At 37.6% G+C, this 22517-nt stretch overlaps 1 protein-coding gene and 1 long non-coding RNA gene across 4 annotated transcripts in view; one reads left to right on the top strand and one right to left on the bottom strand.

The window, feature by feature from the left end:
• XPO1 (exportin 1) overlaps window positions 1–2750 on the top strand; it is a 43349-nt gene extending 40599 nt beyond the window's left edge. The window contains exons 22-25 of the mRNA XM_024552752.4: window positions 440–574; window positions 654–813; window positions 893–989; window positions 1699–2750. Coding sequence (XP_024408520.1) covers window positions 440–574; window positions 654–813; window positions 893–989; window positions 1699–1845 — 539 coding nt within the window. The 3' untranslated portion in view covers window positions 1846–2750. The remainder of the gene's footprint in view (window positions 1–439; window positions 575–653; window positions 814–892; window positions 990–1698) is intronic.
• LOC123478964 (uncharacterized) lies at window positions 196–22435 on the bottom strand. Of its 3 annotated transcripts, XR_008427016.2 has the most exons (4): window positions 22262–22435; window positions 20016–21213; window positions 14639–14796; window positions 196–260 (listed from the first exon to the last, which is right to left on the bottom strand). It is a non-coding gene; the product is annotated as an uncharacterized lncRNA (long non-coding RNA). The 3 variants fall into 3 exon arrangements; XR_008427017.2 differs by lacking the exons at window positions 196–260; window positions 22262–22435 and adding an exon at window positions 21382–22253 and having other exon boundaries at window positions 9832–14796; XR_008427015.2 differs by lacking the exon at window positions 196–260 and having other exon boundaries at window positions 9835–14796; window positions 22262–22430.
• Window positions 22436–22517: the final 82 nt, after the last annotated feature.

Below are 22517 nucleotides of genomic sequence, written 5' to 3'. Positions count from 1 at the left end.
AGACTGGTAGGTATCACTTAATCTGCCACAGATTTGTCAGATTTTTTCAATTGCATATATAGGTCTGAGTAAATCCTCAAAGTATTTTGTCTGTTTCAGACAAAGTCCATAGGTAGGATTAGTTATGGGGAGATGGGAATAAGAAGACCATCACTTACCCACATAGGAACTTCTACTTACGTTGTGCTGTTTTGGTGTGGATGTGGAATGAAGCAACTGATTGTTCAGACATAGTGGATGGTAGTAATGGTTATTATAGTCTGTAAGTAAACAGACATTAATTGTAGTTGAACTGCATTACTGATTCAAGGTAATTTAAGCAAATAATCACTAGCTTAAAAAGGGGAGAATGGGCTTTGAATCAGATTAGTTTGTTGGTGAAATACTATTATGAATAATGTTATTAGTCTGTAAGTTTTCGATGTTTTGTGTATTGTAGGCTTACAGATCCTTTTTACACTCTTACAAAATGTTGCACAAGAAGAAGCTGCGGCTCAGAGTTTTTATCAAACTTATTTTTGTGATATTCTTCAACATATATTCTCTGTTGTGACAGACACCTCACATACTGCTGGTAAGAATTCAAAGCTATTAAAATGCTAAGTGTTTCAGTTATTAAATCTTAGAGTTAATAATGTTCTTTTTATCAACAGGTTTGACAATGCATGCGTCAATACTTGCATATATGTTTAATTTGGTTGAAGAAGGAAAAATAAGTACACCATTAAATCCTGGGAATCCAGTTAACAACCAAATGTTTATTCAGGAATATGTGGCTAATCTCCTTAAGTCTGCATTCCCTCATCTACAAGAGTAAATATATATAATTGTAATAAACAAATTTTCATTTTAAAAAAGGTGATTATTTTAATTATTGTGTTTTGATTTGCAGTGCTCAAGTAAAGCTCTTTGTGACGGGGCTTTTCAGCTTAAATCAGGATATTCCTGCTTTCAAGGAACATCTTAGGGATTTCCTAGTACAAATAAAGGTATGTATGTTATTTACATTTGCAGAAATATTGAGACTTAATTATGATTTAAGTGCATTATAGAATTAATCACTTCATTTGTAGTGTAAAATGAGTGGGCTTTTAAAATAATGTATAATCTTACTAGTGTGATACTGATTACAGAATGAAAAACTAAGTCAAGGCCAGGAAGAATATAGGTTTGAAGTATTGTTTTTTGGAATGAATTCATTTTGGTCCTGACTGGTTACAGCACATTGCCTGGGTTTTGGATTTAGCCCCCATTTGGGTGTGCAAGAGGCAACCAGTAGTTGTTTCTCTTTTCTTTTCCTCCCTCCCCTCTTCTAAAATAAGTAATAAGAAAGATATCTAGCTTAGTGTAAAAAATGACTAATAAAGTAGAAAGGAAATGCAAAGGAGAATGAAAATTAATATAGCTATGAAGACAATTATGGCTAAGGTCATTAGTCTTACAAAAATTACAAAAAAACAGCTTGTTATCTTTGCTCATGAAGAGTTTTTCTGTCATACTAGGACTCTCTTGTAACCTTTTCTCCTTCCACTAACACCTTTGGTTTTTAATTCTGCCACATCATAACATAATTTAAACCCAACAAATTGATTTTAAAAAAGTATATCCCTTGTGTAAATAGGGATGTGCTTATCTGCACTTTTCCCCCTGAAGATTTACTATTTTTTTGTAATACACTTATGTTAACCTTTTTCACAGGAATTTGCAGGGGAAGATACATCTGATCTGTTTTTAGAAGAAAGAGAAACAGCCCTTCGACAGGCTCAAGAAGAGAAACATAAACTTCAAATGTCTGTCCCTGGCATCCTTAATCCACATGAAATTCCAGAAGAAATGTGTGATTAAAATCAGAAGTCATGCTGTTTGTTTGTTTGTTTTTCCTTCCTCTGCAACTCTTGTTAGCAGAAGAAAACAGCATCTGGATATTTGTCGACCAAAATGATGCCAATTTGTAAATTAAGATGTCACCTAGTGGCCCTTTTTCTTAAGTGTTTTTGTATAAGAAATTTTCTGTGAAATACCTTCCATTGTTAAAGCTTTTGTTTTGGTCATCTTTATTTAGTTTGCATGAAGTTGAAAATTAAGGCATTTTTTAAAAATTCTACTTCATGCCCGTTTTGTGGTTGGGATGGGGGAGGAGGCAAATTGGATCTGAACATATACTTGTAAATTCTAATGCAAAATTACACAATTTTTTTTCTGTAAACAATACCAATTTTTAATTAGGGAGCATTTTCTTTCTGGCCTGTATTTCAGTCTAGAAGAAAAATAATGAGTAAAACAAATTGCATTCTTAAAAGGACTATAGTGCTGCATTATCTGAAGTTAGCACCTGTTGGACTGAATTGTTTGTCTAGACTACATGTATTACAGTCTGTATGGCAAGTTTGCAGCAAGATCATGTGCATATCATCCCATTGTAAAGTGACTTCAAAAAATATGTGAACACAGTTAGTTATTTTTACACAGTTCTTTTTGGTTTTGTGTGTGTGTGCTGTCGCTTGTCGACAACAGCTTTTTGTTTTCCTCAATGAGGAGTGTTGCTCATTTGTGAGCCTTCATTAACTCAAAGTGAAATGGTTAAAAATATTTATCCTGTTAGAATAGGCTGCATCTTTTTAACAACTCATTAAAAAAAAAAAACAAAACAGAACTGGCTTTTGAGATGACTTATACTAATTTACATTGTTTACCAAGCTGTAGTGCTTTAAGAACACTACTTAAAACAAAATAAACTTGGTTTACATTAATTTTCTCTTTATTGGCTCAAAATTATTCATATATTAATGAAAGTGGTTATTTGTGTTTAGGTATTACATTTTAAAGTGACACTTGAAACCTGCTGACATACAAATATTTCTAAGTCTGGGAGGAAAAGCAGTCAGGTAAAATGAATATGACTACTTTCTGTTCCCAAGAAACAAGTATCTTGCTTGATACATTTTACCTTTATTTGTGATTAAGAGAGTGTCTTTATAAACTACATTTAAGCCTAAGCATTTAAAGGGTTGTATTCCTAACTTAGGTCTGTGGCAAAACTGCTATCATTTTAGTACACTATAATCCTGCATAAAGCAGTTTATTTCTGCAATTCAAATGGTTAAGAATTTATTCAAAGAGGAATATTGGAAGAATTTGTTTCAAATTTTAGCTCTATTAAAATCTTTGATTCAGTCTTGATTATTGGTGTATGCCTAAAAATGTTTTCAGATGTTTTCTTGAATCAGGTAAAGAGCTTAGGCCATGATTGTTTGCTGTTTCAGTTAGCTATATAGAGTACATACCGTTGGTTTATGACATGTCACTATTTTCAGTGATGTTCATGTATTAATTTTGTTACCTTCCCATAGCCTCTCTGGCCTCTTGATATGGTTGGGATGTTGTAAGAAACCAAGGTTTGCCTTGGGAAGCAGGGTAGTCCACTTCGAATTAGAAATGATTTGCCAACTGTGGATTCAATTGCCAAAAGTAAATTTATACCTTTAAATTAATGAGGATAAATATAAGCAAAAAGGAATGATTTCTTCAAAGTTTAAAATGTATAAACCTGACACATTCAAGGGAAATGCATAGAGTGAATTAGAAAATCAGATTTAAGTGTTTTTATTTAAAGTGGATCTCATGAGAGGTATATGCTATTCCATCAGGCAAGTGCACATACACACCAAATTTTGTATATAATTGTAGGTCCCTGACTTCATGATACAGTTTTTATACAAACAGTAGCTAATTGTAATAGTACACTGGGTTTCTTTTTACTTAGTGATTTATTTTGCATACTGTCACGTATCAGCATACACAGAGCTTTGTCATTATTTTCTATGGTTGCAATATATTTCATTGAATGAATATACCATAATGAATTTAACCAGTGTCATGTAGTGATTAAGTCTGGAGCCCTTCTGTCAGGGTTTGAATTCCAGCTCTAGCATTAGTTGTGTGACCTTGAGCAAATCATTCAACATCCCCAACCTCAATTTCCTCATCTATAAAATGGAAATATTTATTCATAAGGTCACTAATTTTTAGTTACAACAGAAAAACACCATGGATGTGTTTTAGTAGCATGAGCAGTGTGTTTAGTTCCACCTCACTAGTATGTTGTATAGATGCTGACAGAGGCCTACCAGATGTCCAAAATTCTCATCCTTGTAAGCTACCCATAGGTCCTTGTGTATGAACTTAGGCAAATCACTTAATTCTCCAAACCTCAGTTTATTTATAAAGTGGGAATACCTATCTCATAAAGCTAAGGTATTAAATCTGTTTACATGTAAAGCATTTAGGACATTATCTGGCCCAGAGGTAAGTGGTCATTTATTGCTGTTACTCCTTGTGAGTATATACAACTAAGAAGTTTGGTGCATTGTAATTTTAATAAATACAGGTTGGGATATGACCTTAGTTCCTGTGATGTGATAAAATTGATAGAAATTCTATAAACTCATTAGTTCAAGCTAAATTGTGAGATACCTTGATCATTGGTAAAATGAATCTCCTGCCTTAGTGACATCTGAGAAATACCTAGCATTTCTGCCAGTTCAGTTGATACCACAATAGGAAAATGGCCCTTTAGGAGGTTTTCTCTTTATCTCTATCCTGTAAGTTATGTAGTTGTACTACTAAATAAGTTGTTTTTTTTTTTTTTTAACTGAGTGGTTTTGGAGAAGCACATCTGCCAGTTTGGGTCAACACTTTTGGCCCCTGAATAATTTTTTTACTTTGGTTTTATTTTTATTGTATAATTAAGTATGCAATTTTTGGCATTGATAAATTAGATAAATTATAACAAAATATTAAATCCAGGGTAAAACGTTTGAAAAGTTTTCTTGACATTTCTTTAGCTGAATCCGCTAGGAATCAAAGCAGAAATATATGTTGTAGTTCTGGAAAACACGCAATTTTTTGAGAATCTTTTGTCACTTGAGAGAGATGTGACTGATCATACAGGTATCAGCGTGTGAAAGTCTTGTTAGAGAATCAACACCCAAAGTGGTGGTGGTAGTTGAAATATGTTTTTGGTGAACAACTTGGTTGAGAACCAAAATTGTTCTAGAACCAAGGTTTGACTATGGTCAGGTTATGTGCATGTGGATACAAATGATTAAATGTATAATCCAAAGTTGAAACTTTTTAACAACATAAGTAGCAGTTAGGTTCTGTTTTAGCTCATGATTTTTAAAAATTGCAGTTATGAATTTTTTTTAGTATCATGACCCTGACTAGTGTGGCTCAGTTGGTTCAGTGTTGTTACCAACAAAAGGAAGGGTAGGGGTAACGTACTAAGTATAGCAAAACGGATGCTTCTCCAAAACACTTACAGACATGGCCCTGGCTGGTGTGACTCAGTGGATTGAGTTTAAGGGTCGCTGGTTCGATTTCCAGTCAGGGCCTGTACCTGTGTTGTGGTGGGTCCCAAGTTAGGGGCATTGATGTTTCCCCCTCTTCCTTCCCCTCTCTAAAATCTTTTTAAAAAGGCAGACATAAAGGAGTATATATATAAAGTTGCATTTATATAAAATTCATGAAAACTAATGTAGGATAATAGTGATTATTTTTTAAACAAAGCTTTAAGTATAATTTTTTACTGATCTTACAGAGATGACAGAAATATCTGACATACCAGATTTTATTAGAATATTAGATGGGCTACCCTGGCTGGTGTGGCTCAGTGGATTGAGTGCCAGCCTGCGAACCAAAGGGTCACTGGTTTGATTCCTAGTCAGGGCACATGCTTGGGTTGCAGGCCAGGTCCCCAGTAGGGGACACATGAGGGGCAGCCACACATTGATGTTTCTCCTTTCCCCTCTCTAAAAATAAATCTTAAAAAAAAAAAAGTAAAAATGGGTTCAATAAAATTCTAATTGTATTTTTGTATAGAGTGAGCCAGATTTAGAAAATCTGGGCGGTGAGGGACAAGTACCATATATGATCTCACCTTTAACTGGAACATAACGAATAAAGCAAACAATATAACCAGAGACATTGAAATTAACATTGTAACAATAGCCACAGGGGAGTGGGGAGGGGGTAGTGGGGAGAGGGGTCTATAGGAGCTACTACAAAGGACACAAGGACAAAATCAAGGGGGAGGGTGGAGGGAAGGGGAGAAAATGCAGGCAATTGTAACTGAATAAAAAAAAATTAAAAAAAAATCTGGACTTTCAGCTAAAAGTTTAATGCAAAACTTTTCAATGAAATGAAAATTTTCTGGATGTTTTAATTCACCATTAATGCACTGTGCTCAACTATTTTTGAATGATGTAATAAAAATATAAAACAAATCACTTTAATGGGTAAGCTTGATTTATACCATGTATCAAAGAAATCAGAATTCAATTATAGTTAAAAAAGGAAGTCAAAATAAGAATTGGAAGAATATTTAAACATGGGCATCTTAATGGTGCAAGAGCTGGAAAAACAGCCCTAGCTGGTGTGGCTCGGGATTGAGGTCCAGCCTACAAACCAAAGGGTCACTAGTTTGATTCCTCGTCAGGGCACATGCCTGGGTTGTGGGCCAGTACTCCAGTGGGGGGCATATGAGAGGCAACCACACAGTGTTTCCCTCTCTCCCACCCTTTCCTTATGTTTAACTAAAATCTTTTTTGGAAAAAAAGCTGAAAAAGTAGGAGTCAAGCCTTGTTTCTTAGAGATGAGAAAAGTTGGAGTAAACCTGTGGAAAATGAAATTTTCTTAAGACTTGGCTTTAATAAACAATAGTCTGATGTATTTTTGGTTTTATAAGAATCCTGTTTCAGTTATAGCTGACAGATTAATCCAATAATTGAATAAAAGATTAAGTATATAGAACTATAGAAACTGGAAGATGAAGTGAAATATGAAATACAAAACAAAATAAAGATACAATTCTAAGATTATCCAAGCAATTCCATGAATGTGTTTGATCATTACAGTGAAATGAAAGATTCAATGAACTTTCAAGTTATTTCAACACTTGAAGTCTGTATTTTGCCCAGATTATAAGGGTGAACAAAAAATGTTAAGTAAGTAACAGATTTCATCCAACTCATGACTTTATGACTTAATTTATGGTTGAGGTACTAAACATAAATTTCAGTATTTTAAAGGTTAGAAAATTTTCAAGGTAACTTTAATGTAGTTCCAGCAGGAGCTGAGCTAAAAATACTACTGAAACTGCATTTACTGTTTCAGTTTAGTGGGGAAGTCTGGAAGAAATCACTGCGTGGATACATTTAAGTGACAGTTGTAAAGTTCAGTTAAGGAGTAAAATGAAATATTTTTCAATTAAATATATTTTGAGTATCATTCCTGACTTCATAAAGATTGTATCTTTTTTCTTCACAAGCAATTTATGAGAATGTCTACCTCTCATTTAAAAAGTGTTTTATTGGCTGGAATGTTTTCTTGGAGAATTTTTCAAGGGCAGAAGTGAGTCTAATAAAGAGTACAAATTACCTAACTTTTATTGAGTGCTATATCCACTTGACTCAGCTGCAAATGTAATTTTTTTCAAATAGTTTTCATATTTTGTATGCTGCTTTGCTATTAAATTTGGGTGGGATATTTTCAATCAGTTGAATATTAAATAGTGTGCACACATCAAAACTGAATTCATAGGGTCATGTTATCTTCTAAACTCTAGTGGACTGCATGCAGTTTGCTATCATTCTTTGCAACTCAGAAGTGACTCGGTTGTCTTGTGGTTATAGTCAGGCCACTATGGCGGCAGCATGAATCCCTGGTATGCTTGAGGAGGTAAAGTTCAAGAAAATGCTTGGTGGGTAAATGTTTTCAATTCTACCAATGCTTATAGTCTGCATATTAATGTACTGGGTTATGTTAGTTGCTGCACTTGCAACGATGAATACTAACCTGATATAACATTTAATCTCAAGAACCCTGTCAGATACTGTCATCCCTGTTTTACAGATGAGGGAACAGGGTAGGCAGGTTTTCACTTGCCTGTGCTGACAATTAAGGAGTGACAGAGCAGGTAGGATTAAATCAAGGCCTTTGGCCCTGTGTATCCTTTCTACCATTGTAGGTAACCATAATGCAGCTTAATGAAAGGAGGACATGTAAACATCTTAACGGGAACACAGTGTTAAAGTAGTCATTTGACCTGGCTGGTGTAGCTCAGTGGATTGAGCTCAGACCTCTGAAAAGGGTCGCTGGTTCGATTCCCAGTCAGGGCACATGCCTGGGTTGTGGGCCAGGTTCCCAGTACAGGGCACGTGAGAGGCAACCACACATGGATGTTTCTCTCCCTTTCTTTGTCTTTCCCTCTTTCTAAAAAATACATAAAATCTTTTTTAAAAAGTCATCATGTCAGAGGGAAAATGTTCTGTCTGAAAATACTGGCAGGTCTTTTTTCTTTATTTTTAGAAAATTTTATTTTATTTTTCTTTGCCATTAGGTCTTTTAAGCATTTTAAAACAATGAAATAGCATTTCACACAAAGATTAAAAAGTCTGAAAAGACCAAGTGTGGTAAGGATGTGAAGAAATAAGAAATCCTGTGCCTGCTGCTAAGAGTACAAACTAGTGCATCCACTTTGGAGAGCAATTTAGCAATATCTAGAAAACTAAACTATATGTCCTCACTCCAGCGACTGTAATTCTAGGCTTATATTCCCGGATTATTTTTGCATACATATCCAAGACTACACATACAAGAATATTTTTTCTTTTAATATATTTATTGATTATGCTATTACAGTTGTCCCATTTCCCCCCCATCACTCCACTCCATCCTGCCCACCCCCTCCCTCCCACATTCCCCCCCTATAGTTCATGTCCATGGGTCATACTTACAAGTTCTTTGGCTTCTACATTTCCTACACTATTCTTACCCTCCCCCTGTCTATTTTCCACCTATCATCTATGCTACTTATTCTCTGTACCTTTCCCCCCCTCTCTCCCCCTCCCACTCCCCTGTTGATAACCCTGCATGTGATCTCCATTCTTGTGGTTCTGTTCCTGTTCTAGTTGTTAGCTTAGTTTTCTCTTGTTTTTGTTTTAGGTATGGTTATTAATAACTGAGTTTGCTGTCATTTTTACTGTTCCTAATTTTTATCTTCTTTTTCTTAGATAAATCCCTTCAACATTTCATATAATAAGGGCTTGGTGATGATGAAATCCTTTAACTTGACCTTATCTGGGAAGAACTTTATCTTCCCTTCCATTCTAAATGAAAGCTTTGCTGGATAGAGCAATCTTGGATGTAGGTTCTTGCCTTTTATGACTTGGAATACTTCTTTCCAGCCCTTTCTTGCCTGTAAAGTCTCTTTGGAGAAATCAGCTGAGAGTCTTATGGGAAGTCCTTTGTAGGTAACTGTTTCCTTTTCTCTTGCTGCTTCTAAGATTCTCTCTTTCTGTTTCATCTTGAGTAATGTAATTATGATGTGCCTTGGTGTGTTCCTCCTTGGGTCCAGCTTCTTTGGGACTCTCTGAGCTTCCTGGACATCCTGGAAGTCTATTTCCTTTGCCAGATTAGGGAAATTCTCCTTCATTATTTGTTCAAATAAGTTTTCAATTTTTTACTCTTCCTCTTCTCCTTCTGGTACCCCTATAATTCGGGTGTTGTAACATTTAAAGATGTCCTGCAGGTTCCTAAGCCTCTCCTCATTTTTCCGAATTCTTGTTTCTTCATTCTTTTCTGGTTGGATGTTTCTTTCTTCCTTCTGGTCCACACCATTGATTTGAGTCCCAGTTGCCTTCCTATCACTATTGGTTCCCTGTACATTTTCCTTTGTTTCTCTTAGCATAGGCTTCATTTTTTCATCTAGTTTTCGAACAAATTCAACCAATTCTGTGAGCGTCTTAATAACCAGTGTTTTGAACTGTGCATCCGATAGGTTGTCTCTCTCTTCATCACTTAGTTGTATTTTTTCTGGAGCTTTGAAGTGTTCTGTCATTTGGGCCATTTTTTTTTTTTTTGTCTTGGCACGCCTGTTACATAAGGGGCGGGGCCTTAGGTGTCCAACGGGGCAGGGTAACGCTGGTCTCTGTGCTGTGATGCTGTATGTGGGGGAGGGGCCAAGAGGGAGCAATGGTGCTTACATCACTCTCTGCCGATTTCAGTCACTCCCTCTGCTACCCACAATCAAACTGGGCCCCTCTGGTGCTGGTTCCCGAGTGGGTGGGCCTGTGCACGCTCTAGGCCCCTGTGGGTCTCTCCAACGAACTCTCCTGTGAGGCTGGGAGTTTCTCCTGCTGCCGCCTCAACCCCCACAGGTGTTTTCAGTTTAGAGGTTTGAGGCTTTATTTCCCTGCGCTGGAGCCCTGGGTTGCGCTGTCTGCTTCACTCGCTCCCCTGCCATTCCTCCCGGTTTATCTATGTGTGAATGTGGGGCTGCGGGGTCTGCCAGACACCACCTTGTGGGGGCTGCTAGCTGCAGCCTGGCCTGCCCCGCCCCACAATCCACCTCCTCACTTGGTCCACCAGCCACCGCCTTGCTGTGAGTCCTCTCCGTCAGGCTGCCCGTCTCCGCCCCTCCTACCAGTCTGGATGAATGTTTCTTTATCTCCTTGGTTGTCGGACTCCCATACAGTTCAATTTTCTGTCAGTTCTGGTAGCTTTTTGTTTTTAAATTGTTGTCCTTCTTTTGGTTGTGGGAGGAGGCACAGTGTATCTACCTACGCCTCCATCTTGGCCAGAAGCTACAAGAATATTTATTGCACCATTGTTTCTAACAACAAACACTGGAAATAAGTTAAATATCCAACAGGAGGATGGACAAATTGTGATTTGTTCATATATGGGGATACCATGTATGAGATAAAATGTATAGACTAAATTATGTTAATAAGAATACATTTTTAAAATATGTGAAAAAATTATTTGCAAAATGCCTATAGTATACATCTACATACAGTTTGAAGAATAAGCCAAATTGTTTTGTTTCTGATTAATACAATGTTTTATATTAATAATATAAAGACGTGTAGGTGTGGAAAATGCAAGCTTTAGATAAGAGATTGTGATTACTTGAAGAGCTAACATTTATTGAGCACTTTCAACATGCTACTTTTTTTTTTACAAGTATTATCTCACTTAATTCTCACAGAACCTCTTTTATTTTCCCCACTTAACAGACTTGGATACTGACACAAATTATATAACTTTAACTCGCCCCAACTCACACTTATGATATGTGTTTGAGCTATAGGGAATTCGTACAGTATGCACCTGACTTTCACAATATTAACTCGAAGAAACTTAATACAATATATTTGCTGTAAAATATCATTTTGGAGTATAGTAGAAGGGAATTTCTAATGAGTACTTAGAAATTATATTCCTTTGATATATTAGGACAATACTATGTAAATTACCCCAAAAGTCCCCATCACTCTTACATATCTGGTTCTCAGTTGAAATTGTCCAAAAAATGTTGGTGAGAATTGGGTGGTAGAAGAGAGGCAGGAACTATTGCTCTATGAAGACCGTCTTAATTAGAGGTAGTGAGAGACAGGGATTCAGCTTATCCTTGTTCTCAACTTGCTCTGTAGTTCTTACCTGGTTGGTCCTGTTGACAAACAGTAACCCCAGTTCTACCCCCAGATACAGTGACAACAGCTTTCCCCCACTTCTCCCACAATTATGGATGGTCTTGTTCCTATAATGCATCCATCGGTTCATTATACTCATAGTGGTTCTGCTGTCCCTAATTGAACCCTGATAGAGCTATGTACTTTATTCATGTACTTTAAATATTAACAAGAATTTTGTTTTAGAATTACAATAGTAAGACTTCTTCATTGTAGAAAGTATGCCAAATGCATATAAACAAAAAGAAAAAAAAAATTAACCATAAGCCTTCCAACAAAGTTAACTGTTAACTCATGTAAACTCATTGTTTCCCAGTTTTTTTTTTAAGAGAGTGGAACTATATAGTACATAAGGTTTTTAAAAAAATTATGTATCATTACTTATATTTCCAGATTATTAAATACCATGCAACACCTAGTTTAGTAACCACGTGGTATTTCTTTGCATTATAATTTACTCAGTAATTTTCTTACTACTAGACATTTAGATGATCACTGATATTTTACTAAACAAAGCTTTTAAAAATTTTTTAAAAAATGTTTTATGTATTTATTTTTAGAGAAGGGAAGGGAGGGAGAAGGAGAGGGAAACAGTGTGTGGTTGCCTCTTGTGTGCCCCCGACAGGATACCTGCCCCACAAGCCAGATATGTGCCTCGACTGGGAATCGAACCAGGGACCCTTTGGTCACAGGCCAACACTCAATCTACTGAGCCACACCTGCCAGGGCCTGAACAAAGTTATGATGAGTGTTATTGTAATTAAATCTTAGCTCCCTAATTGGCCTTAAATTATTAAACACGAATTTTCAATGTCAAAGTATACATAAAAATGAAAGATTTTAGTAGATTGCCAAGTTTTTCTCCAGAAAAGCTGAACCAATTTTATGTTCTCATCAATAATATAATTTGTGATTTCTCTCTACCTTGGCCCAAGGCAGTAATTATTAAAATTTTTCTTTCATGGTATCTAATAGGGTTGAATTTTGTTTACTTAAAAAAATTGTTCCAATTTATTCCAGCCTATTTTTTTTGTCCTATTTGGGTTTTTGTATTTATTCGGTTTTTTTGAAAACATTTTTTATTGATTTGAGAGAGAGAAGAATGGAGAAAGAGAAGCATCAATGTGAGAAACATTGATTGGTTGCCTTCCGTACATGCTCCAACTGGGGATCAAACCTGCAATCAAGGCTTGTGCACTGACCAGGAATGGAGCCAGCAACCTTTAAGTTTATGGAACTACACTGCAACCAAATGATCTATGTGGCCAGGGCTTTGTATTTACCGTATTTTGCTGTGTATAAAGCCTACCCATATTTTTGGCCCCAACTTTCAGGGGAAAAAACCTTTTGTTTTGATTTTTTAATTGTTGTCTATATTTAGAAACAAAACCTATTATCATATTCCAGGGTATTATTTTGCATATGGATATCATTGCTTCCTAGAATTATACTTTTAACACATAAGCATAAATAAGTTAAAAACATTTATATAGATACAGAATTAGTACTACCATGTATAACGCTCATCCTTATTTTTCCCCTCAAAAATTTGGGCAAAAAGGTTCGCATTATACACAGCAAAATACGGTATTTGTATGAGTAGAATTAGTACTTGTAATGATAAAATAGCTTCCTAAGTTTGTCTATTTTTCAATTCTATTATGGTGGTTAGGTGTACATTATTTTTTTAAAATGTAGTCAAATGCATTAATTTATGGATTCTGCTTTTCATGTCATGCCTAGATTAAAAGCCTTCCTCAAACCAATACTATATGATATTCCCCTATATTTTCTTTTAACATCTTTACAGTTTAATTCTACCTTTTTGGTAAATGATGTGAGATAGTGGACACTTTTCCTCCAAATGACTAAGCTGTTGTCCAACTATAACTTACACAATTTTTATAAAAGTCTTATGTATGTTTTGCTTTTGGATTTTCTACCTCATATCTTTGTTTTTGTATTCCTGTGTATATATTGCTGTTTTATGTTTTACTTTTCAACTTAGTATTTATTATGTCTGGTCTAATTACAGGCAAATTTGTGGTGAGAAAATTTGCCTGTGACAAGTTAGATATTGGATGACAAAATAAGCATCTTGACATGAATGCCACCTTTACATAGATCTTTATATGAATTTTTATTATAATCTGCTCATTGCCATGCTTCCCATTTGGCTTACCTTGCCTCCTTACACTAAAGAGAAGGAAAAGAAACTTCCAAAAGTATGTTCTTGCTAATAAGTCCATTGACTAAAATTCCCTGCCTCCCTTGCTTCCATTCATCTACCCAACCCCACACAACAAACACAACCAGTTAATATTATTCAAGAAACAGTTCTTGAGCCCTGATAGCCATGGCTCAGTGGATTGAGCACTGGCCTGAGAACGGAAGGGTTACTGGTTCGATTCCTAGTCAGGGCACATGCCTGGGTTGTGGGCCAGGTCTCCGGGTGGGGGCATGTGAGAGGTAGAGGTAGCTGATCCTATCTCTCACACACTGATGTTTCTCTTCCTCTTTTTCTCCCTCCCTCCCCTTCTCTCTAAAAAAAAAGTAAAATAAATAAAATCTTAAGAAACAGAAACATTTTTGCATCTTAATCCTTTTGAAAGCACTAGGTTGAAGCAATCTATATTAAACTTCTAAAGAGGAAGAAAAAAAGGACAAATAGTCTCATATCTGTGGAAGCACAAGAAAACATGGGTAATGCTCATATGAAAAAAATATTTCTTTAGGCTTCAGTTAAAGAAAAAAATACAGAGAAAGAGAGTAATAACCAATAACTCAATTCCTAAGACTTTGAGGAAATAGAACAGTATACAGAGATGTATATATATCACAATGTTTATTGTGGTGTTGCTTACAAGGGGAACCTTGGAGACAATTTAAATGTTCATCAACTAGGTCTGGTTTAATGAAATTACATATTGTGAATCTATATAATGAAATGGTATACTAAGGATGATAAAAATGATATGTATTTTTACATGTTAACATGAAAAATACTTAATACTTTTCTAATTTAGATATTTTAGTCCTACTTTAATAAAAAAGATTTACATGCCTATTAAAGAAAAAAAAGGACATAATTAAGATGATAATACCTGCCCTGGCTGGGTAGCCCAGTTGGTTGGAGCATTGTCCTCAGGTGCCAAAGTTACATGTTTCATCCCCAGTAGGGGCACATGCAGGAATTAATCAATGGGCGCATAAATGGCTGGAACAACAGGTTGTTTCTCTCTCTCCTTTCCTCTCTGTCTCTCTGAAAATCAATAAAAAATGGTTTTCTTTTTTCAGATTATAGAGCCTTTGCATATGGAATAATGGTCAATATTTAATTTCTTCATGTTTTCCTGTAGGTTTTACAATGAGCAATATTACTTTTATAAACAGAAAAAAGGGTACAATAATTGCAAAATCCTGGAAGTTGGTAAAAAAAATTGCACAAATATTATGTTGGGAGAGATTTGGCTTACCAGCAGGACACGTAAAAAAGACCTAAATATTTTAATTAACTATAGGCTAGAGTAGCTAAACATCATGTGGCTACATAATTGAAATACATTGTCTAGAGGTAGAGATCATAATGATCTACTCTGTGCTGTCAAACTATCTCCAGATGCCATAGTTTATGAAAATATTCCTATTCTCTGGGCAAGGCTTAATTTCTCACTTAGGATCATGTATAGAACGGAAACCGTATTATCATGAGGAAGAGACATAAATGAGCTTTGGATGCTCTAGGTCAAAATCAGTCACAATGGAAACCAGACTTCCTGCTTTCAAATACAGAAAGGAGAATGTTCAAGAAATGGGATTAAATGTTTTTCGTAGAGTTAGATGAGAATCAACTGTATCAGAATCATCTGAAGTACTTGTTAAAATAGCTGATTTTTGCCGCAGCTGGATAGCTCAGTTAGTTAGAGCATCCCTATAAGCCAAGTTTTTAGGTTCCATCCCTGATCAGGGCACATACAAGAATTAACCAATGAATGCATAAATAAGTGAAATAACAAACTTATGTCCCCCCACCCTCTCTCTCTCCCTCCCTCCCCCTTCCTTTCTCTCAAATAAATAGTTCATTTCTGGTGCTCCCCCACCTAGAAACATACCCATGCCTTTCTTCCCTCTCCACCATACATCTCCTAAACTCTAAGAGTCCCCATGAGACTTGTAAGCAGGGGAGCATGAGCAGCAGCAGGTTGTCCAGAGCTAATGCCTTGAAACTATCTCCAAGGCCCCCTTTTCTGACTTTTCAGTGAGCCAAAGCAGCCCTACCTAGACTCTTCTCGTGTTGCTTCTTCTAACCTAAGCTCACTCTTTCTTTCACTGTCCCCAGCTTTAATAAACATACTCTCAAAATCAAAAGAAAAAAAAAAAGGAAATTTCAGGCCCCAACGCAGGCCTACAGAATCAGAAATCTCTGGGAAATAGGTAATACGCTTTCTTAAAAAAAAAAAAAAAAAAAAAAAAAAAAAACACCAAACCACAGGCTATTCTCCTGAGAACCAAAGGTTGAGAATTACTGCAAATAATTTGAGAGTTAACTCACCAGACAGCAGAAATTCAGAAGCAATTTTTCTCTCTCAAATAATTCTATTTTTATACCCTGGCTGATGTGGTTCAGTGGATTGAGTGCTGGCCTGCAAACCAAAGGGTTGCTGGTTTGATTCCCAGTCTAGGGCATACTGGACTAACTACACTGGGCTAGGAAAACTCCAATAGTGACTTTAGGGTTTTGTTTTTGTCAGATAACCAAATGTCTTATATAGCAAGAACTAGGCAGTTGCTAGCACTGATCCAGCTGCTCAGCAATGCCACCAGGAACCCAAGCCTTTTCTCTTTCCATTTTACCATCTTTAAGGCCTTGGCTTTTGCTTTTTGCCTATAGGTTTCTTATGTCAGGAAGGCCAATGCTTCTCCAGGTATTACATCTGTACCCCAGGCAGACAGAAGAGGGAAGGGTGGTGTATCCTATAATCATCTGTCCTGTGTTCCTCTTATTACTTCAGTGCACAGTGGCCAGACTTACAAGTGTTAGCACCTGTTTTTTTTTTTTAATGCCTGAGGGTTTTCTGTCTGCCTGAGAAGCCTGCTTTGCTACCTACAACTCCTCCTAGCAACACTAAATCAGTAACTAAAGAGAGCAGATGTAAATACCCAGCTTCCTTGTCTCTTGGGTAGGATGATTTTAAGGCACACTTTTTATAATGGTTTGTAGAATATCCGAGTGGGATTAGGTTCCAGTTACCCTCAAGAATAAAGGGCTTAATGTTGAATCATTTACTGGACAATTTCCTATACCCACTAGTCCATCAGTGTTCCTTGGGATAATATAAAAATTAACTATTTCTACCTGTGTCCTTGTTTCAGGACCTGCTTTGGGTAGAATACAAACCAAGACAGGCCATTATCACCTTTCCTCCTTCTTCCTGTCTTTAAAGATGATAGTTGGTGCTGTAGTGTCTATCTTACAACTAGGAGGTGACAAGCCAGTATGTGTAGTGGAAAGAAACAATCAACTTTGGTTCATATCTTTGAGCCACTTCACTGTCAGGCCCCAGACTTTCTACTACTGCCTTTGGGTCACAAGAAAGAAATAAACCCTGTTTGTTCAAGCCATTCTTAATTGAAAAAAAAATTTTTTTCGCTTGCAGTCTTGTGTGTCCCTGATTCAAATAAACAGAAATAATTACTGACTATAGTAAAAGCTATAAAGGAAATAAACCGAGTACTGCGATACCTTTAGGATAAGAGATTAGACATTTCAAAATTACAGAGCATATCTTATGAAGAAACATTCATCAGACCTAGAGCAGGGGAAGTTTTTATTTTAGAAATCAGACCAATGTGGTCTGACTGCAACAAAAGTAATGTTAAAAACTGGGGACATGTTGGGGGAAGACCCAAGTAGAGTTGGAGTGTCCTGGCCCCATTATCTCAGCTGGTTAGAACATCATCACCATGCTCCAGAATTGTAGGTTTGCTCCCTGGTTGGGGCACATGCATGAAACAACCAATGAATGTATATGTGGGTGGAACAAGAAATTTATGTTTCTCTCTTTCCTTTCTCTAAAATTAAGTTTATTGGAAATGCAGGGAAGTGATTTAACCCATTTTATTTATTGTTTTTTAGATTTTATTTAGTTTTAGACAGAAGGGGAGAAAGAGAGGAAACATCAGTGGGTGGCTGCCTCCTGTGTGCTCCCCCACTGGGGACCTGGCCTGTAACCCAGGCATGTGCCCTGACTGGGAATCAAACCAACAACCCTTTGGTTTGCAGGCTGACACTCAATCCACTGAGCCACACCAGCCAAGGCCCAATTTATTTTTAATGAAAACAAGGTTGTCTGACTCAATCATCAGGGAAGTGATATAATCCAATTTATTTTAAAAAGTAATCACTCCAGCAATTTAAGAACCAAACAGCAATTAACATGGCTGGGTGCTGTGGAGAGAAATAAAATAGCATAGCTGCCTTTCTAATAATGGCCCTAAAGTCCACAAAACAGTGACGAGTGTGGGTGTGAGGGAGAGGAGTAAATTGTGCAGTAACTCTGGTCTCTAATGTTAATACCAGACTTTAATCCCCAATTCCAGAGAAAAAAACCATGTGTTCAATAGCAACTAGAGTGCTGAGGACAAATAATTTCCATAGCAATGTTAATTTTTCAGTTGTTTATGCTGGGCTGGTTTTCAGGAAAGTACCTGGGAATATACTACAATTATACTACACACTTGAGAATTAGAAATTTCAGATTGTATGATTTTACTAAAGCATAATTCTACCACTAGATGGTGACATGTATACAAAATATTGAAAAGTCAGTATCTGTCTTATATAGATGTATGGTAATTGCTGATTACTGGTTTTAAAATTAATTTATAAGCCCTGAACCTGGTGGCTGTGGCTTAGTTGGTTGAGTGCAGTCCCACAAAGTGAAGGGTCATTGGTACATGCCTGGGTTGAAGGTTCAGGCCCTGGTAGGGGCCCTCATGAAGGGCAGCCAATTGATGTTTCTCTCCTTTCGTTCCCCCATCTTGCTAAGAACCACCAACTAAAATCTTTTTTAAAAAATCAATTGGTAAGAATTTAGGGGATGTTAGAGATTCTGTTCTATTATTCTTTTAGAACACCTTTCAAGCACATTAAAAAGTCTCTGTTAACACATAGAACAAGTTAGTACAGAATGAAGAGAATTGAGCCAGTCACTTTTTATTAGCTTCTATGCCTTTATCTATTAATAAGCAGCTGAATATATATACATAAAGGATTGGTAAACTACATCCCATAGGCCAATATGACTAGTTACAGGTTTTTGTGTGGCCTGTGGGCTAAGAATTTTTACATTTTTAAATGGTTAAAACAAAATGAAAAAATAGTATTTTGTGATACATGAAAATAAATTTAAAATGTGTCCATAAAAAAGTTTTATTGGAGCACAGTCATACTCTCTATATATTATCTATGGCTGCTTTCGTGCTTATAAAGTAGTTGAGATTAAGAAATTTGGATTGCCTATAAAGCATGAAATATTATCTGACTCTTTACATAAGTTTATTGAGCCCTGAAGTGATGACTGAAGAGCAGTGATCATATATGGGAATAATTCTCTAGATTCTCAAATCATTTTAAGTAGTTATTTTTTTTCTAGAAAGAGCAGAAGGGAGGGAAACATTGATTAGTTGCCTCTCACACACACTGACTCAGGTTGGAACCTGCAACCCAGGCATGTGCCCTGACCAGGAATTGAACCAGCGACCATTCACTTTGTGGGATGCCCAACCAACTAAGCCACACCAGTCAGGGCTCAAATCACCTTAAACCCAGCATCATTTCACAGAATATTTTAAAGAAAAAAAAATTGAAGCAACTCCTTGTTAAAAAAATACTGAAAGTTCAGAATATGTAGTAGTTAATTGTCCTATTTTCAAGAGTTGTTATGGGTCCTCTGTGGTCATAAAAGCACAGTTGACATATTCTTACAAGTAACTATCCAAAGAATACCTGCATCAGTTAGAAATGTGGCTTAAAACAATGGAAATCTAAGACTGGATTAAGGAAAAAGAGATCTTTCTCACATAAGCAGGGTGTCAACAGCCGCTCAAGATATATCAGCAACCCACCCACACATTATTATTCTGCATTATCAACTTTATGGTTGGCATTTATCTTGTTTGTGGTTTCACTGTTAAAAAAAATTAAAATGAATGCTGTGTTACTTTGTGTATTAATTATGTTCCAGGCAGAAAGTACTAAGGGTTAAGGGGCACATCTGCTGAATTTGTCTTTTTAATTAGGAATGGGCAATTCTTTCCAAGAGACCCACTCTGCAGATTTCTGCTTATATTTCATGGCAAGGATTTAAACATGGCCAGCCCTAGAGAAACCATACCATGATTTATTTTAAATCTGTAACATAATGGGGAGATGCCCCCAAACCAGAATTTATTTATAAAATATTTTATGTTCATTCTTACATGTTTAATCTTCAGTCACTTTCAAAGTACTCTTCATTTGATGCAATACATCAGGACATTTTTTCCACTGCTTAAAACAGTTTATGAACTTGTCGATTTTGATGCCTTTTACTGCTTCTGCCATTTTTTGTTTCACCTCTTCTGCATTGGCAAAAATGTTTCCCTTTGAGGACTTTTTTCATCTGGGGAAACAAAAAAGATTGCTCAGGGGGAGACTGGGTGAATAGGGAGGGTGGGGCATGAGGGGTCATGCCTTTTTTGGTCAAAAACTGCTGAACATTCAGCATGCATTGTCACCTTGGAAGAACCAGTCATCTGTTTGCCACAGGGGCTTTTCTCCTGTAAATCATGACTGCCACCTTCTCAAAACTTTGGTTGACTGTTTCACCAACCCAGAGGAACAAATTGAGTGCACAACCCCTTTCACATCAAAGAAACAGACATCATTGTTTTCACAGTTGACTTCACTTGTGTGGGGAAATGGCAGTTTTCAGTTTTCTATTGGCTACTTGAAGATTCCTGTTTCATTTCACGGTTGTATCTGTAACACCAAGATTCATCTCTGGTTATGACTTTTGAAAAAAAAATCAGGGTCATCCTCCAACTGCTCCTTCAAAGCACAGCTTGTAGCCAAGCGATTGTCTCTTTGTTCAGGTGTGAGCAAGTGAAGCACAAATTTTGTTAAAACCCATTTCATGCTGAATTATCACATAAAATTTGCTGACAGGAATTCCATGACACCCCAGTCAAATCTGCAAGTTCATCAACAGTCCAATGGGGGTCTTCCAAGATGGCTTGACGAATTCTTACTACATCTTCTTCAGTTTGGCTGGTTGAAGAATGCCCGAAACAAGGTTCATTGTCAATGTACATTTTGCCTCATTTAAATGAGAAAGCCATTCATAAACTTGTTTTAGTCAAAGCAGCTTCTTTGTAATCGTTTCTGCCTCCTTTTTTCCCAACAGAAAACAAAATTTGACTGCTGAATGTTGTTTGTGTAAATTACCCATCATGAAATGGGCAAATGCATTGAAAGTTCAAAAAAGAAAAAAAACATTCACTGAAACCGAATGTTCCTAGAAGACTCACCTAGTGGAAAAGCCTGTACTATAAGGGGCCCACCCTCCAGAAGATAATTCTGGTTTTTTTTTTGGGGGGGAGAACTTCCTTCCTGAGACCGAGGTCTCTCCTCTGCTACCTGAAAAATAAATAAACATAAATTACTTGGGTGTGCAAGTGTTCCTATTGGAAGGGGCGAGGCATGGGTAGGACATTAGGTGGAGGATGCCTGCCACAGAAACCGAAATTTTGTGGGAAAGACGGGGAGGAAAGATGTCAGAATAGTTCTACAGTTCCTAAGGATCACCTGCTCACATCGAGACACTTAAAATAGTATGGGCAAAAACTTCACAGCATCAACTTCAAGCGGCAGAAAGGCAAATTCCAGGATGGTGGTCCTTGCATGGCAAGGTGATGGTATCACAAAACTGCGACAAAATTTATTAAAGAATCACTACTTACTAGCTGCTCTGGTTACAGTTCTAAAAATATTAAACCCACTTTTCGGACTTTTAGTCACATCTTTAACCACAATGGATACAAAAATCAGTGAGGAAGGTGTAAGTGAAGGTGTAAGGAAAAATTTCCCAAAGGTAACAGCAAACTTCAACTGAGTGTCCACCTTCCCTTCACCTGTTCTTCCTTCTCCGTTTCCCATCTTAATACCCTTTCAAAACTGCTCTTCTCTGAGAAGCGTATTATGCTGTTTCAGGTAAAGAGTCGCAGATGGGGCAATTCGTGAGGGGCCCTCTGGCGTATAAAGGAGATTCCAATGTGAACACTCCGCCATTTCTAGTCACACCAGGCGTCTTACTGTTGGAGGACGGGTGAACCTTAGAAGACTGAGGGTAACAAGGATGCAGGTTAAGCCGACCCTGAGCCGTTCCATTCTTACAAACCCCGGCAGAGAAAGGGCCCTGTGCCCCGATCTAGGCTGCGGCGTCGTTCCGGATCTGTTAACACCGCCCCGCACCCCCCAAATCCTGAGCGCGAGGGAGACAAGGGAGAAAGCGGCACCCATTTCCGTTCGTGGATCTGCAGGAAAAAGAGAAGCTCAGGGGCAGGAGATAGGGCGGCGCGAGTGACCAGGCGCTCGCTGGGCTTTGGGAATCCACGGCGTGGGCCGCCTTGGGCGATGCCGCGCAATCGCGACCCGCTAGCTGCCTCCGCCATCTTCCCCTACTTACCCGGACTCCCCCCGCGACCGCGCTGGCTTCGCGTTTCCCTTCCGGCCGCTGACAGAGATCCGGGCTGGGCGGGGTGGGCGAGCGCGGAGAGGGGGTGGACCGAGGGCGGGGAGGCCGGACGGAAGAGGAAAGGGAGGGCAACGAGCCGGCCGCGGCGGTGTGGAGCGTGCGGCGTGTGTGCGGCGGGAGAGGTGGGAGGGCGGGAGGCGACGAGAGGGCGGGAGGCGGAGGAATGAGAGCGCGAGGCGCTTCTCTT

This window comes from Desmodus rotundus, chromosome 5 (assembly GCF_022682495.2).
Source record: "Desmodus rotundus isolate HL8 chromosome 5, HLdesRot8A.1, whole genome shotgun sequence".
NCBI classification, from domain to species: Eukaryota; Metazoa; Chordata; class Mammalia; order Chiroptera; family Phyllostomidae; genus Desmodus; species Desmodus rotundus.
This window is presented reverse-complemented; position numbering and strand designations above follow the sequence as displayed.